The 15,090-nt window shown below is 44.6% G+C and overlaps 1 protein-coding gene across 1 annotated transcript in view; it reads left to right on the top strand.

Annotated features, from left to right (window-relative positions):
* Positions 1 to 7,124: 7,124 nt before the first annotated feature.
* LOC119385980 (retinal homeobox protein Rx1) overlaps positions 7,125 to 15,090 on the top strand; it is a 46,440-nt gene continuing 38,474 nt past the window's right edge. Inside the window, exon 1 of the mRNA XM_049414185.1 lies at positions 7,125 to 7,365. Within this exon, the coding sequence (XP_049270142.1) occupies positions 7,125 to 7,365 (241 nt within the window). The remainder of the gene's footprint in view (positions 7,366 to 15,090) is intronic.

Genomic DNA, 15,090 nt, shown 5'->3' with positions numbered 1-15,090 from the left:
AGAGAAGGCGTGCAGCGCGAGAACCGCGCCGGTGCGCGCACCGAGATATCAGAGCGCGCGCGGACGCCCGCATGAGTATAGTTGGTGTGGCAGTGCAAAGCGCGCTCTGTCGCTCGCGCGCGCGTGTCCGAAGTGCATGGTTAAAACGGAGCTGATTAGTTCACTCTCGCAACATACTCGCAAAGTGGTTCCAGCCAGCCATATGCGGACATAGTGTTTATGAAAAGCTCTGTACGAATTATATCACTGGTGTTTGCGGAAAATATCGCATATAGAAACACTCCCGGTGTGGAAATCCCGGAGCAAGTGCAGCCGAAGGCACGTAGCAAGTATAATACCAGTGTGTGTCTTGGCAGGGGTTTAGTGCTATAGCGGTAGACAACCTATAAAGTGTTAGGCGGTAACGACTGTGTCGAAAAGTTTGCGTTTATGAAGATGATACACTAAATGGCGACGAGAATGACATTTGTTGCAGATGTCGTAACTCACTTGTTGGAGATGCCGTAACTCCTACAAACCATACGCTCTATTACGGTCCGGTGCTCTGCGGCTGACCTGATGGTAGCGGGTTAGATTCCGACCGCGGCGGTCTCATTTCCACGGAGGCGAAATGATAGAGGTCCGTGTATACTGTTCGATATCAGCGCACCTTAAAGAACACCAGACGGTCGAAATTTCCGGAGCCCTCCACGTGCTCCATAATCATATCGCGGTTTTGGCACGTTGAACTCCAGCTATTATTAAACTGTACGCCGTAACATCTGTTGCTGTAAAACCATTACTGCGTTAATTGTTATGAGATATAAGGTTAATGGTTAAAGACTGTAAGCCTAGAATTTGTGCAAGGAGGTACACTGCATCCAAAAGATAGCTTTATTATACAGTGTTTGTGACCGCGACTCCGGCAGGCACAGGGTCACGCGTTCCTGATGCTCAGGCGCATGCGTGTACGTTGCGCGCTGACGCGTGCATTTAGAGCGAGGGACGAAACACGCACGCATGCAGCTCTATAAACCCCGGCGCCGCTAATAACATCAGAGCCGCGTGCCGGGCGAGGAATAAAGGGTCACTAGGGGAACTGACCAACCACCTTGATTGCAGATAAACTTGCATGCACGCCTGCAGGAAAGGCTCACGAAAGCACGTACTGCACTTCTGCGCACTTGGCGTGCGCGTAGCCCAGAAACGGGGAGAGAAAAACGAGGGTACCAGAAGTCGGGAATAAAAGTTCGCGTGCGAGGGTTTGTAGGTTGAGAGAAATTACCTACGGTGCTCTTGAAGAGATAAAGCGCCGTACAACACGGGATGACCAGCCAGTTATACGGCTGCGTGCGGGCCCTATATACGCAAGAATTTTGGGGAGGTGTATATAGGAGGGGGCACTTTTGTTTTTTCGTTTTACGGCTGTCTCTGCATGCGGCCGGCTGGCTGGCCGCAATTTGCTAATTAGACCCGCAGCCCGTTGTTTGAACTGGTCGCAGAAAGCAGTGCTCTTTCGTGAAGGGTGCACATGTCGACGTGGACGTGCCTACACGCTTACAAACCCTCAGTAATTTATTTTATTACGCCGTTAGTGCGAGAGATTACGACATTTGGGATGTCTGCAGCGCGAGAGTCGCGTGAGGATTGATTCACTATCCTTTTTTTTGTTTAATTCTTAGTTGTTTTCTATCTGCCTTTCACTCCCCGGCAAGTTCGACGTTTCTTCGGTCCCCTTGTGTACACTTACATGCGGCGGACTTCGTGCGTAGAATAGGTATATATACGCGAAGTTTGCCGTGACAGTAGCTTGTCAAACTGAGCAGAGAAAACGCGGACAAAGTTAAAAGTAAAAGGCGAGTGCAAATATTGATTTGGTCACGACGTCACCTCATCAAAATCGCAATGCATGTGCATTGATTGTTTAGTTTCGTATATACTTCATATAGAACTTGAGAGAATAATGTGCACGGAAAAGTAAAGAAACATATGCACGCTTGTCAGCTAAAAGCTCATTTAACATTGAATCGGAAGCTCCATCACTAGTCAAGCAGGCAGCAGATTTCAATTTTCATTTAAGGGACGTGTCATGCTTCCCGTTTTTATCAATCAAAGCGAACACCTAATCAAGTTTTGGCCTCTGTTTGGTTACCTACGTGCAGATACAGTATAGTTTCTTTGCTTTATTAGACATCTTTGAACTTACGTGCCTTCAACTGCCTTGATATCATGAACATGCAGGCACTGAATTATACTAATATTCCTGCAGCAGACATAGTGTGGGCGTTTATTATACGCATCTTCCTTATCTGTATATTATCATCATCATATAGGTTTGCTGCATTCACATCGTCGCCGTGTGTAATCATCATCATCGTGTGCGTGCTGTGCCTGTTCGCTGCTGAGTCCACAAGCCAAATAAACGATTCCCACCTAATAGGTCATACGTAGTGGAGGTGCTTATAAAAGACGCAAACTTTACTCCTATCCATGTGCACCACCCAACTCTCCTGCTTGGCTTTCGTAAACAAATAATTATGAGGCCGAGTTCCTTACACACAAGTAGTTAGCTGAGAAGTGAAGTGTTTGAACGCGAGTTCGTTGGTATGAATTCATCGAAGAAAACAACGCTGAAAACGAAAAAGGAAAACGAGAAATGAAAAACAGGACGAGTCCTTTCCATATATGTATACTGTCTGGTAGTTGTATCGTCACTGCGTTCAAGTGTTTGTAGCGTCATACGACAGAATAAACTTTTTTTCTAAACCCAACCGAGCATTGTCAATCTATACTCTAAGATAAAACAACGTAAGACGATTATAGCATCAGAGTCATCTCTCAGCATAACGTGTTTTATATAGCTTAGTGGCTGCAGGTGGTGTGACAGTAGCGAGATTGAGGTCGCGGGTTTGATTCTTGCCACGGTGGCCTGCTAAAGTGCGCATTTAATCGCATTGTATTTAAGTGACCATGTCTCACCAGTGCCCATGTGTTGGTTCATGAGTGAAGCACATCTGTCAGATTAGAGAAGCCGATCCTTTTCTTCAGCGTAGTGCTCTTCCCACTTTTAAATCTTAGCGTAGCTAACGGGATGTTGCGCACATAGGTGTCACTTTGTGGTGCCGCGTAAGCGCACTGTGAAGACCGTCAGCGGACAGGTGCATTTGTTTAAGTTCACTCTTGTATAATTCGAATTTCTCATTGGCCCAGGCTAATACTCACCAGTAAAGATTTTAAATGCGCAAGCACCAGTCTGATTCAGTTGTCTAGATGTTCCTTCATTTCTGCCGCAAACCTCGCCTCCACGCAGGACGTTCCTACGAAGACAAAACACGTACAAGCGCAGAGACTCACAGAACACAACCTCAAAAATATTTCGCTTAAAACAAAAAGTAGCTTATTAAAACGTTCTCAGTCAGTAGACAATGAAGGCTGCCAGTAAATGAGCTATTTGAAATATTCACATTTTATTGTTAAGTTTACAACTAAACATTTGCAAAAATTATATTTCATGCGACTTTCTATATACGTCTCAAAATATTTTTGGCTAAAGTACAACTTCCTGACAATCACTTTTAATGTATAATATGACATTGCACTCATTGTCATCTTTCTGGCCAAAAATCCCCGAAGGGGATTATATGGGCGATATTTAGAATAGCATAAAAGCTTCGCACTAATGGTGCCAAGCCTGAAGGAAGTGCGGAGGTGGGCGGCCTTCTTTCTTTCTCTCTTTCTTTCTTTTTCTCTCCTCTCTCTATTTTTCTAAGTATTTTTGTCTCTCTTTATTTCTATTTCTTTCTTTCTCTCCCTATTTCTTTCTCTTTCTCGCTTTCATCCCTTTCATTCTCTATATCTCTTTCATTTTGTGATATGCCCTTTCTTTTTTTTATTTCCTCCCCTTCTTTCTCTTTCTGTCTTTCCTTATCTTTGTTCCTCTCTTTCTATTTCTCTCTATGCTATGCTTTACTCTATCCCCTCTTCCTTGCCCTCACTTCCCTTTCCCATCTCCTTGCTATGCTATACTATACTATACAAGGCTATGCTAAGCTGTGCTAGCGTGCCTGGATAGCCGACTGTCTAGTCTAGAACTTTTTCATATGCATTAGCGTATCACTGATGTATGTGTGTGTATCTAAACGTTTCTGTATTATTTTGCACCAGGCAATAAAGGGAAAAAAATCCTGGATAGCCGAGTGGTTACGACGCTCGCCTTCAGATCGTGGGTGCACGGGTTTGAATCCCGCCTCGCCAAGAAATTTCTTTTTCGCGACGAACTTCTCTCTCTCTCTGTACATTTTTCTCTCGCCCATCAGAGTTATTGCATCCCACGCCGGACAATCGGCGCCATTGTGCTGGGAGCGAAGCAGAAAATTCTTCAGAGGACGATGAGAGCGCGTGTCTGTGCATGATGATGATAGTTTTTTGTTCGCTCTGCACGGACTAACGGTAGGCTTAACCAGCTCCCTTACGAAAGCGTAAAAGTTCTTAAATCATTTTTATGTGAAAAGCTTCCGATCGTTCTGTAGGGAAAATCTTGTCTTAAGCTACGGTACGGACAATTAGACGGTTAAGTTAGGTCTAATTGTCCTAAGCGAATTTAGAAAGAATAGATTTTTTGACAACGGATTTCACCAGCCGTAATTACGAGCCTTCCTAAAAATTTTACATGCGCCATGCTTTACTGAAAAAAAAATTTTGCAGAACATATTTTGAGGTAAGATTTTATTTGCTTTATACAGATAGTACTCAATTTTTTAATTGTTTTTTCCATCAAATCGTGGATAGTTGGGCGCCGAGGTTGGGACAGTTGACGTGGAATGACCCATGTATGTATCTACATTTCGCCTGCGCGACATGAGGAACACAGTAACCCATCTCATCAATTTAAGACTTGCAAGTCATTCCGCACTACACAGCTCGGACACACTTTAAAACCGTTTTCGCTGCATGAACCAAGCCGCGTAATATAAAATTGCTACGCATTTCAATAAAGGAAAACAATCAAAACAACAAAAACAATCTATGCAGGTATACTCTCTCGTCTCCCTCCTAAGTCCCAAAAAGAAAAAAAAAAGTTATCTTATTTCTTCTTCGTGACAATCCAGCCGGGTGACGTGCGTTACAAAATAGACTTTACGCGCCTCCACTCTAATTAAGGAGATTGCCGCGCAGCAAGGACGCGAGAGAGTACATCGTTGTTTGTACCGGCGCGGTACACGTATACTACAGCGGGGGCGCGCTCGCGCGTACAGGCTTCTTCCAGCACGTCACGCGCCTGCGGCTCTTATTAATTTTGTCGTAGCGGGAGGTCGTCGTTTAATTGATAACGCTTTTCGAGGTGCGTGTGGTCGCCCTCCCCGGCCAACAAGCTGCTCGTTTTCGCCTCCGCCGCAGCCACTGCGCAAGCGCAGAAAGCAAACGATAGCGCAAAGTAAAGAAGAAGCAAGAAAAAGAAAGAATGAAAGAAAGGAAAGGAGGCAGCAACTGTCGTATACAGCATAGTGCGTCCCGATGAAGAAGAATGCAGCGAACGCAAAGCCTCAGCTCCCCCCCCCCCCTCCCTCTCATTTTCTCTCTACCTCTAACATTGAAACTCTCCTATCCCTTTCCCCAGCGTAGGATAGCATACCAGTTTTTCTAGACGGCTTAACATTCTTACATTTCCTCTCTCTCCTGTCCTTTCAACTTCGCTTGTTTCGCATGCGGGCTGGGCTCTATACCTTACACGTCAGAAGTGTGTCAAAGCATTAAATAGAAGAAAAAAAAAACGAAAGAAATGTGGGGCATCATTTGGGCAAAACGAGGGAAGTGTTGCTCAGACAGAGGTAACAGGGGGAGAGGGGAATGGGCTGTAGAGATTACACCATTCAAAGCGTTCCGCACAAACGCCCCGGCAAAGCGTTAAAGACAAACACCTGGGGTGGGAAAGAGCTCTGGTAGCGGAAAAGAAGGGACAAGGGTGGTGATCGGGAGCGACAGTTTGGGAGGAGTGCCGAACAAGAACAAAACGAGCGGAAAAGGAGAAGCGAAGTAGAAGAGAAGGAGGAGGAGGGAGGCAGGCCGAGATAATCTTGGTCCGTTTCATCCACCCTTCCGAGGGCTAAAACTCTCCTCTTCACTTGAGAAGACGGCGAAGCGCTTCAAATCAAACATCGCCTAAACGACTCCGGCAACGGCCGCGCACATTTGGGCCGCGATAGAGGGAGAAATGGATGGTGCGCTGCACACAACTGTTTCATCTCCACTCGCGCAAACAAACAAAGAAACAGTTAACATCGAAAGACAAATGTTAAATCTATTCAGTGTGCAGACAGCAACTGTAAAGGCAACGTAAAAATTAAACACTGAGGGACTACAAGAAAGACGCGCAAAAAAAATAATGAAAGTAAACAGTAATAGAGAAACGGGAAAGGCTAAACACGGTCGCATAGAGGGGGCTGCGCCCTGGGCATCTGGTACGAACGCACGCTCGCGCCCCTGACTCGATCGCGCGCGCCAGCGCCGAGGCGACCAGAGAACACCGCCGCGATCAAAGGGCGCGCCGGGAAAGCAAAAAGAGGCAAGGGACGCACCACGACGGCGCTGCATGGCGCCGCGGGAGCCCCGGCGTCCCCCGATCCACGACGCTCTGTGACGTCACGAGCCCCGTGCCCGCCGAGTGGCGAGGCCAGCGCGTCACGGGACGCCGCCGATTGGGCAATTACGTAGAACCAATGAGAGAGCGCGCTACCTTGGAGCGGGCACTTTGCTGTTCGACAATTTTCGCGCTTTTTTTTTCTTTTTTGGGATTCTCGGGCCCCTTCGCTCCAAAGCTGCGCTGGCTTCCCTCTCTCCCGAAAACGGGACGCGATAAGGGAGGAGGGTCCCGCGGCGGTGGCGGTGGTGGCGAGCAAAATCGCTCGGCCCGGCTCTCCACGACTTTGTGAACGGCGTCAAAAATCGACGACCGCGAGTTTCGGCGTTACGCGCGGGAGTTTCTAGCTTTTGTTTTTCTTCTTAACGTCGTTCGCCCGGTACGAGAGCAGTGAGAGAGCTTCTAAGTTTGAGCTGCGGCTGCTTCGGCTGCTGCTGTTGCCATTTTTTCCTCGTTGGTCCCGCCGTTTTACTGCCATCGGTGGTGGCACGGCGGCTACGACATCGCCATGCTGCACGAGGCTCCCGCGCGCGATACCGGTGGTTGTGGCGATGTCAAGGAGCCGGCGCCGTCGACCAAAGGAGTCGAACGTCGGCTCGTGCACGCCTACTCGATCGACGCGATCCTGGGACTTGACAGGTCGTCGACGTGCTCCGAGGAACGGCGCCGGGTGCCCGTGGTCTACCACGGCGGCACGCGTTGCACTTCGCCCACGGGCACGGACAGCGGATCCGACACAGCGAGCAACGGTAAGGGGCCCGTTTTACGACACGTGTTTTGCTTCTCAGTTCATGCATCAGCTGAGCTAACCAAGTTCCATGATGAGTACGCGAGAAGGAATAGCTGAGTCGCTGTTATCCGATCACACACGTATCGTTTAACGTTACGATGGCAATGACGGTGCTGTTTCAATGTTTCTAAGAACAAGAACTGTGATGTTCAACTTACAAGGCCCGGTGACCGACACCGAGAGAAATTAAGATAGCTTCTTCTTCTATATTTCTGGCCATGGAGAGCATACATTTTCAACTGTATGAATAAAATTTTGCTTGTGCGATGAGTTAATTCATATAATAATTATTCAGATAACCTATAACCAGCTTGCTGAAATATTCACACCACCATTCGCTCAGCGCTTGCCATGAATCGTGCTATAGGTTGTGCACTACGTTTGCAGATCTTAAATCGATATTTACAGTAATGAAATAATGCGTAGCAAAAATTTCGCGTTAGGCTTTGTGAAATAAGGAATGCTAAATAAAAATGACGTGAAGTAATTGAATTGGGGAATTAAAAAGAATGCATAATAATATCTGGGATTTTACGTGCCAAAACCCCGTTCTGATTATGAAGCACGCCGTAGTGGAGGGCTCCGAAAATTTCGGCTCTCTGGTGTTATTTAACGTGCACTGATATCACACAGTACACGGGCCTCTAGCATTACGTTTCCATCGAATTGCGACCGCCGCGGCCTGGATCGAACCCGCGTCCTTCGGGTCAGCAGGCGAGCATCGCAACCATGCACTGTGCCACGGCGGCGGCTGCTCCTTCTTCTGTACTGCTGGCCACAGATAGTACATTTTCACCCAGACGAATGAAATATTGTTTGTATAATAAGCTAATTAGTAATTTATAATCATTTTGCTGAAATATCCCCCAACTCCACTCGCTTACTATTGGCTCTGTGTTTGGTTGGCATCGCTTAAGTCGGCATTTCGAAGAAATAAACAAAGCGCACAGCAAAAGTTTCGCGTCGGACTTTCAGAAAATAAGGAATGCGAAATAAGGACAAAATAGAACAACTGAATTACAGGAGTCAAAGAAATTGCGTAGTAGGAGAACAAGACGATGCAACACGCTGTACGTGCCGTCGGGTTAAACACCGTGGCTGGTCTTATCCCGCCCACCTGTAGTCTCCTTGTGAAAAGCTCGCTAATATAAAGTGACAAATGCACCTCTTCATTTATTTAGAAATATGCATTATTCCAAGGTAATGCAAGATATGTACTATTTATTTTAAAATGTGCAATTTCTTATTTGGTGTACTATCGTCGCAATTGCTTGAAAAGGCCCTGAAATCTTGGCCTGAAAAAATAGTTTCGGCAGCATGGTAAACGTTTCAGCTACCGGTGGTGATTTTCTCAGGCTCAGCGGGCTTATACTGATCTTAAGTTTCGCGGTAACGATGTAATAAGTTAAGTCAATTAGGCAGACGATTTGACTCCATCGACAGGGTCGCAAGAATACTGAAGCATTGTGATCGAACACAAATTTACTGACAAAAACTGTGAATATCGTATAGAATCTGAACATCTTTTTAAAAGAAAGGTTAAAAAACAAATAAGTGTGAACGTAGTGTACTTTATTTTAGAGATATTTTGTCGATATTGATGTAACAAACATAAGCGACTCAGAAAAGGAGCATTCCCGACGAATACACTATAACTACAAGACAGCGACAAAACTGTGCTCCAACACCATATATGTGTCGTTTTTTTTTTTTTTCTGAAACAGCCAAATCCAGAAACTGAGACTGGCTAATTTTTACGGGAGCGTAAAGCACGCCTAAGTATCTTTCAGTTATAAAACAATTGTATGGGGAAATTCGTTATTTTAGCGTGAACTCAAACAGGCAGTTTCGAATAAAAAAATGAGCCAAATCCTGCATCTGTTGGAATCAAACTGAGCCAGATCCATTAACCAGCGCTGCGTCAACAATCGTGACCAAAACAACCAACATGTCTGCATCCAATCTGTTTCATTTGGGCCCGAGCGGCTTTCCTATCGTGCTTTTGTTCGACAATCAGTTTTTCTTGGGAGAGATGGTATTTACTGAAGGACATGATTTTGTAGGGCAAAACTCGAATATAAAGCGTAGAAGACCGCCTTTCCTGCTCATTTGTGCCTTTTAGTGTTTCTTTTCCAGTTTTGCGCTGCTGTACCATGTCCTTCGTTCGCTCCAATACGGTATATTTGAAATAGAAGACAATTGAAATGAAGATTTTGGGCACCGATCTATTCCTTGAAGAAGAGGAAGTGATCCGAAACGGTACGGCATAAAGCCAGCTAAGAAGAACAGCTGAAGCATTTTTGAAGGCCTCCAGTAGATGCCGGTTCTTGGTCCCCCAGCGTGGGTGTGTGCCACAGTTTAAAGGATATAGTATACTCTACTCTGCTCTAGATGCCAAGAACAAGAAAACACTGCCGACAGCTCAGAATGGTGCGCCTGTTGCCTGGAAGGACCACTCGCTCTACAAGACCAGTCATCACTATTATGCTCATGCAACAAAGGACGGCACCTACAAAAGCAAAGGATAGTGTTAATTTCGTCGCAAAATATCCGTGTATTGTTCATTCACTGCGATTTAGACTTCTAATACGAGTTAATTCAAGCCCGAATGAAATGTTCCAATCTGTAAGAGCCAATTAAATCCAAATTTTGTTCCTCAATACCGACGATAGTTAGCTATATAGATTTTAGCTCCAATATAGATTTGAGGTATTATGGGGAAAAAACACACTGGCAAAAAAACTTCGTTTTTTTCGCTTCAGTTAAAGTGGACTTGGCTCTTTTAGGAAAAAAAAAAAACGCCACATATACTTGCAGCTATAACACGGTGGATTCTGCAGCAGCAACAGTATAATACGAATAAACGAATAAATAGGTGTAATATCCATGCATTGTCGTTCAGTGTATGATCCAATGAATTTCCAAATACTTCGGACTTCTACCGCGGAGATCTAAAATCAGCATACTGAGTTATCATAGATAATTTATTTCTGAATGATCAAGATTTGTTTGTTTATTTATTTCAAGGAACATTTAAAAGCCCTCACTTAAAAAAATATTATATCTATGGGGGTGGCAAAAAACGTGACAAGAGAGAAGCCGTGAAAACGAAAAGGAAACAAGCATCAAAAAGTGGCAAAACAACAATATTGAATGAAACACATAAAGAAAAATAATTTTTAAAACGCGACGTAATAAACAGAACGGAAAGTAACAGTCAGATACATTACGGATAACAGAAAAGCACTAGAAGAAAGACTACCAATTGCTATCATTTTCAATAGGGTCATTGAATTATGACGTGTTCATTTCATTTGCAATTGAAGAATGCAGCCGGTTCCACTCACTAATGATTTGGGAAATGAACGATCTAAACGAAGTGTGGCAAGTGATGCGTTTGATCTTGAAAGGATGGTTCCGACTTGGTAAGACTGCTAAGGAAGAGTAAAATAAATTATGAAGTTACGAATATTTGTAAGCTTGTGTCAAAAAAGAGGCAAGCGAGCATAATAACCACAACTGCACTGGTTTATGCGTGAACTTACCGAACACGTGCGTTGCTGAGCAATATGACAGAATCAAGCTGCGATAACGTTGCAGTCTTTCCGGACTCTACACGTCATAACAAAGCTATCGTTTTTATTTATTTATTTTCTTCGTATAACGCTTTCCCCTTCCCACGGCGTAAAGACGTGAACTGTAGGTGCTTTTCTGGTTAACGTCCCTTCCTGATATTTTTTCCCCCTCTCTCTCTCTCTATCCATCTGTCTCGATGCAACTGCAAGAACATACCGAGTCCTGTGGTTGAGATTTATAATAAAGATGAACATGGACACAATTTTCCAAACTGAAATTTAATGATGTCGTATCCCTCATAGGTATACACTAAAATAGAGTATTCAAAATATTCAAATGTGTGCTCTGAAACCATAAAAATAATAGCAGTCGACGACACAATAAGCTTTTTTTTTTTCTTTAGATAGAAAGCTTCGTTGTACAACTCACTTCCTTATATTTTTCCTTCTCTCTCTCTCTATCCCTCTGTCTCGATACAACTGCAAGAATATGTTTGCCTCAACTTTAACCTTATCCAACAGGTAACCAGATGTTTGCCTCAACTTTAACCTTATCCAACAGGTAACCAAACCAACGCGCGTCACTAGTGAATCCTCAAACATTTTAGACCTAATACTAACAAATAGCCCCGAAAGCTTAAAATCTATTGCATACCTACGCGAAATCAGTGATCACAAAGTCATTCATGCCACATTTAACTTCACCCCAAAAACACGCCCCATCTTCCGCAAAACAATTCGCTTATATGATAAGGCTAATTATGGAATAATTAATCATGAATTAAGAGATTTACTGCCGTATTTCGAATTGAATCTCAGTTCCTGTTCTCTCAATGACAGCTGGCTAATGCTTAAGGACAAGATAACTGACTTGACTAATAAATTCATCCCCACGGTGAGCTTTATTTCCAATAAAATAGCGCTTGTGTGTGTCGCATTCTCCTGTCTTTCGTCCCTGAAGTTCGCGCTATTTAGATGTTCAAATGGAGTACCAGCTAGCCCAAACATGCACCTTGCTAAATAAAAATAAACCATGGTTTTCCAAAAGCTTGAAAACACTCGAAAATTAAAAAAAGCGCCTCTTCCGAGCTGCGAAACATGACGGAAATGCGTGCGCATGGGACAAGTGCTATACTGCGGAAGACGCTTATTATGCTGCAATTAGAAAAGCGAAACAGACATTCTATCACAACGATTTATCTAAAATTCTAAAATCTAAGCCCGGAAAATTCTGGGAAGTCATTAACCCGCAACTAACACAGGACATCACACTTACAAACGATAAAGATGAAGATGTAAGCGACGCTGATTGTGCCGATACCTTTAACATCGCGTTCTCATCCGTGTTCACTAAAGAAGCCAACGTACCGCTTCCTACGCCACCTACTATGACATTACCAGTGATGGCCCCTGTTGCATTTTCCGTTGGTGGCATTTCATCACTCATTGAGAAAATAAAACTTTCATCATCGGCTGGCGTAGACGATATTAACTCCAAATTGTTAAAAAATACTAAAGAAATTATTGCTGTGTATTTTTCGATGCTGTTCTCACTGTCACTCGAAACAGGAATTTTACCAGACGACTGGAAGGAGGGAAAGGGCATTCCAGTCCACAAATCAGGTAACAGACAGTCCCCCCTAAATTATCGACCCATTTCCCTAACAAGCGTCCCTTGCAAAATCATGGAACATGTCATTATACTCTCACATAATGCACTTCCTTGACACTAACAATTTTTTTCATTTCTCCCAGCACGGATTTCGTAAATCATTATCTTGTGAAACCCAACTTGCTATATTTGTTCATGATCTACATTCTAATCTCGACTCTCACTTTCAGACCGATGCAATCTTTCTCGACTTCGCAAAAGCCTTCGATAAAATGCCACATAAACGCTTGCCCAGTTGAACCTGCACCCGAACATTCTTGCATGGATCACTCAATTTCTTACAAACCGCTCCCAGTTTGTCTCAGTTAAAAATACCCGCTCTAGCTCCCTCCCAGTAACATCCGGCGTCCCCCAAGGATCTGTACTCGCACCCCTCTTGTTCCTAATATACATTAATGACCTTCCCGCCCACGTATCTTCCCATATCCGTTTATTTGCCGACGACTGCGTCATCTATCACAGTTACTAACATTTCTGATCAAGCTGCACTCCAACAGGATCTTAATCTCGTGCAACAGTGGTGCGATCTTTGGTTAATTAAGCTTAATTCCACTGAATGCAAACTCGTTTCATTTCAACGCCAGCGTAATCCTTTATTATTCTCATACCTAATCTCTAATTCCACTATTGAACATGTTCAATCATATAAATACCTAGGCGTCACCTTATCATCTGACCTTTCCTGGAACGCACACATCAACAACATCATATCATCCGCGAACAGATCCCTCGGTTTCCTAAAGCGTCATTTGCGTCACGCACCACTAGACATAGAACTTCTGGCGTACAAATCACTCATCAGACCCAAACTAGAATATGCAGCGCCCATCTGGAGCCCGCACCAGATATACTTAATAAACGAACTAGAATCTGTACAAAATTGTGCCACTAGGTTCTTTCATTCTTCATATACAAACGACATAAGCATATCATCCATAAAACGTGACAATGATGTCGCTAATCTTTCTGTGCGTCGCCGCATCGCCAGTCTGTGTTTGTTTCACAAATTTTTTCACAGTTCCCTCAATCAAGCACCTTACATCATCCCACCGACGCGCATATCTCACCGCACGACCCATCCTTATTCAATCGCACGCGCACGTGCTCGCACTACTACTTTTGCTGCCTCATTTTTTCTTCGCAAAGCAGTGGACTGGAATGGCCTTCCCCGTGACATTGCAGCCATCACGTGTTCATCATCTTTTGCGCACAACATAAACGCATATTGTTCGTCATGAAGATCACTCTCTGTAACCTCCATTTGTTAACCCACCCCTTATGTAATACCCCCTCACCGGGGTCTTTAAGGTAATAAAGTGAAGTGAAGTGAAGTGAACTAATACGATTGCAACAGCATGCTCACGTTTACCATTCTCTCCGTAAAATTTTCCAATAATTATCACTCGCAGCCACTTGCATGTGAAATAAAAGTTACTGCATGTAATAAAGTGTGTGTGTGTGTGTTTTAAACCACGTTTTAAACTGTTCCATTCCTCATGTAAGGTATATATAGTCAGCAGGCGACTGACGCAGCATGTCAATTGGATTGGTATGGCATATGAGCTGACGCATCTGCTCGCAAGAGTTCGTGCGTGTGGGTTTGTATTCACGATGGAAACAACCCCCGTCTCTTATTTTGTGTGAGCTCTGGAACAAGCTATGTCTCAAAGTAGAAATAGAAAGAGGCATATGAGGTCCCAGCAGGTTTTTAGGATTATAGACTCGCGTTCACAGCCGCAACCGCCTCCCTTCTCCCATCCCACCGTCACCCGCCGTCAGTGTCCTATCACGCAGACGACGCAGACTCGCGCAGGCTTGCAGGCGATTTTCTCGCGCGCCTGCCGGTTTTGGCTCCGTAAGCCGGACATAAGAAGAGCTGCGGCGTAATCCAAGCCAAGCCGCGCGCGCACCGCAGCCGACGGGCGACAGTGTTTTTCCGCGTTGCGCTCCGAACGGGAGCGCGTTAAGCCTAATCGTGAGTGACGTTTGAGAAGACAATACGGAAAGAAATCCGTGTCGGGGCTACCGCCGCTCTCTGCAGATTAATTTGAAGCGGTCCGGATTTAGAGACGTGGCTGGATATGCTTCTTCTAAGCCAATTACGCCTGTCAAACACTGCCGTGGAAGCAACAGTCTTTTCCGTTTATTTTGACAACTGGCTTCCTCGTGCTACTCCGACTGTGTGAGAAGGGTGAGCAAGGTTGTGAAGCCGCTGTTGCGCTGCAGTCAACGGTGAACGCATTGTTAGCACGATGATAACAATAATAACAACGCAATAATCACAACAATAACCTTAAGCGATGACAACAATATCGCACGTAATCACCAGGGCCTGTGTTAACAGTAAGTATGGTCGCTTTGGTTGGTCACTTTTGTATATGATATTCACAATCCTAGCATGAGAGCTTCTTCGGGAATATGAGCCCTGTTTCTGGGA

This window comes from Rhipicephalus sanguineus, chromosome 3, assembly GCF_013339695.2.
Source record: "Rhipicephalus sanguineus isolate Rsan-2018 chromosome 3, BIME_Rsan_1.4, whole genome shotgun sequence".
Classification (NCBI taxonomy): domain Eukaryota; kingdom Metazoa; phylum Arthropoda; class Arachnida; order Ixodida; family Ixodidae; genus Rhipicephalus; species Rhipicephalus sanguineus.
Note: the sequence above shows the minus strand (reverse complement) of the source record. Positions and strands in the feature narration are given on the sequence as shown.